At 41.7% G+C, this 1,531-nt stretch overlaps 1 protein-coding gene across 1 annotated transcript in view; it reads right to left on the reverse strand.

The window, feature by feature from the left end:
• LOC106523195 (neural-cadherin) overlaps positions 1-1,531 on the reverse strand; it is a 136,042-nt gene that overhangs the window by 15,307 nt on the left and 119,204 nt on the right. The window contains exon 29 of the mRNA XM_014016560.1: positions 162-426. Within this exon, the coding sequence (XP_013872014.1) occupies positions 162-426 (265 nt within the window). The remainder of the gene's footprint in view (positions 1-161; positions 427-1,531) is intronic.

A 1,531-nucleotide genomic window follows, 5' to 3' on the forward strand; every position in this document is an offset into this window, starting at 1 on the left:
ATAAAATGGCTCTGTCCGTGTTAAAATATATTTTTAAAAATTTACAAAACTAAACAGCCTACAGTATTTTTACAGTCTTTATTTTACAGTTAAAACAGATGTTTATCAAATAAAGTCTAATGTTACAATTAATCGGGGATCCTTTTAAAACTGACACCTACCAAGGAAGCTGCGGTTGTGTCCAGAAGGAAAAGAGTTTCCAAGCATGACCACCGAGGGATCTATGATGATTTCCTGACTTTGGCCGGGCGAGGCTGTGACCTCCCGACGTCCCCCACCTCCGTCCAGCCTCAGGGTAAATTCTCTTCCGTAGCGATCCAGCTCCACCTCATGCCACTCCCCGTCATCAAGACGCTGGTAGGGCAGCGTGACGTTGTAGTCGCCATCTCCAAGGTTGTAGAAAACCGCCAGCAGGCCCTGAACAACCTGAGATGGAGACACCGGTAATGTGAAAATCTTATTCAAAAGGAAGAAGAAAACAGATTTTTATATTCAGGGTTTCGACTCCACGTTTGAGGCACTGTAACTCTACTTTGGGGAACTTCTGTGCTGATGTGAAACAAGATGTTCGGTTTTGTCAGCTGCTGCAGCAGGACTTTTCCCTAAGTGGAGATTTCAAGGCTCGTGGAAGGAAAAAAAAAATCACAAACTAGGGTGACACAAATCCTAGCAGAATGACAGTCTGACAGAGCTGAATTTCTGCCACATAGTGCTGTGTTGATTGGCAAAAAACAGCTCTTGAGCATAACAACATTACAGGAAGTAGGCCAGCTCCCAAGGTGAGGAGAAGGCAGCTAAGGTTGAACAAGGCAGAAACTGCGAAATTTAAGCACCCCAGACATGACTTTCTGTGATGAACCCGACTTCAAAAATAATGACCAAAAATTTCTCCGGTAAAAATTAATTCAGCAATTCTGCAGCAGAAACGCGGCGCCGAGGTGCTACACACATTAATTTGTGGCACAGTCATCCCGTAGGCAAGGTGTACATGAGACAATAATTATCTTTAACAGTTAAGGCTGAGCGAACACAATGGACTCAACCATCGTGAGGCTCCCATAACTGCAGCTTGTACATGTCCAAGGCCTAATTGGAAACAGTGGAGCTAGATAATTCACACTCAGCCCAGCTTGCATTAACTATTGCTCCCTCAGCATGAGCATCTCAGATGTGCAGTTTATGCTGGACACACACTAACATGCACACACACACAAAGTAAAAGCAGAACATGCTTACTCTTTACTGCTTAGTCTCGCCTCCAGTGTACAACAAAATGCAAACAGGACTTCATCAATATTTAGGTCAAACTTTATTATATAAACTTTATTTTTGCACCATCAGATATGTGAACAATTAACACTTGAAAAAATTTCACCTTTCAATTGTTGTAGTCGTAACGGTCAAACATTAATAATACAGTTATGCAGAATCTCATGCAGAGTTGTACAGTAACTAAGTACAAATACTTTGTTACTGTACTTAAGTAGAAACTTTGGTTATCTGTGCTTTACTTGAGTAATTATTTTTCAGC

This window comes from Austrofundulus limnaeus, unplaced genomic scaffold (assembly GCF_001266775.1).
Source record: "Austrofundulus limnaeus strain Quisiro unplaced genomic scaffold, Austrofundulus_limnaeus-1.0 Scaffold147, whole genome shotgun sequence".
NCBI lineage: Eukaryota > Metazoa > Chordata > Actinopteri > Cyprinodontiformes > Rivulidae > Austrofundulus > Austrofundulus limnaeus.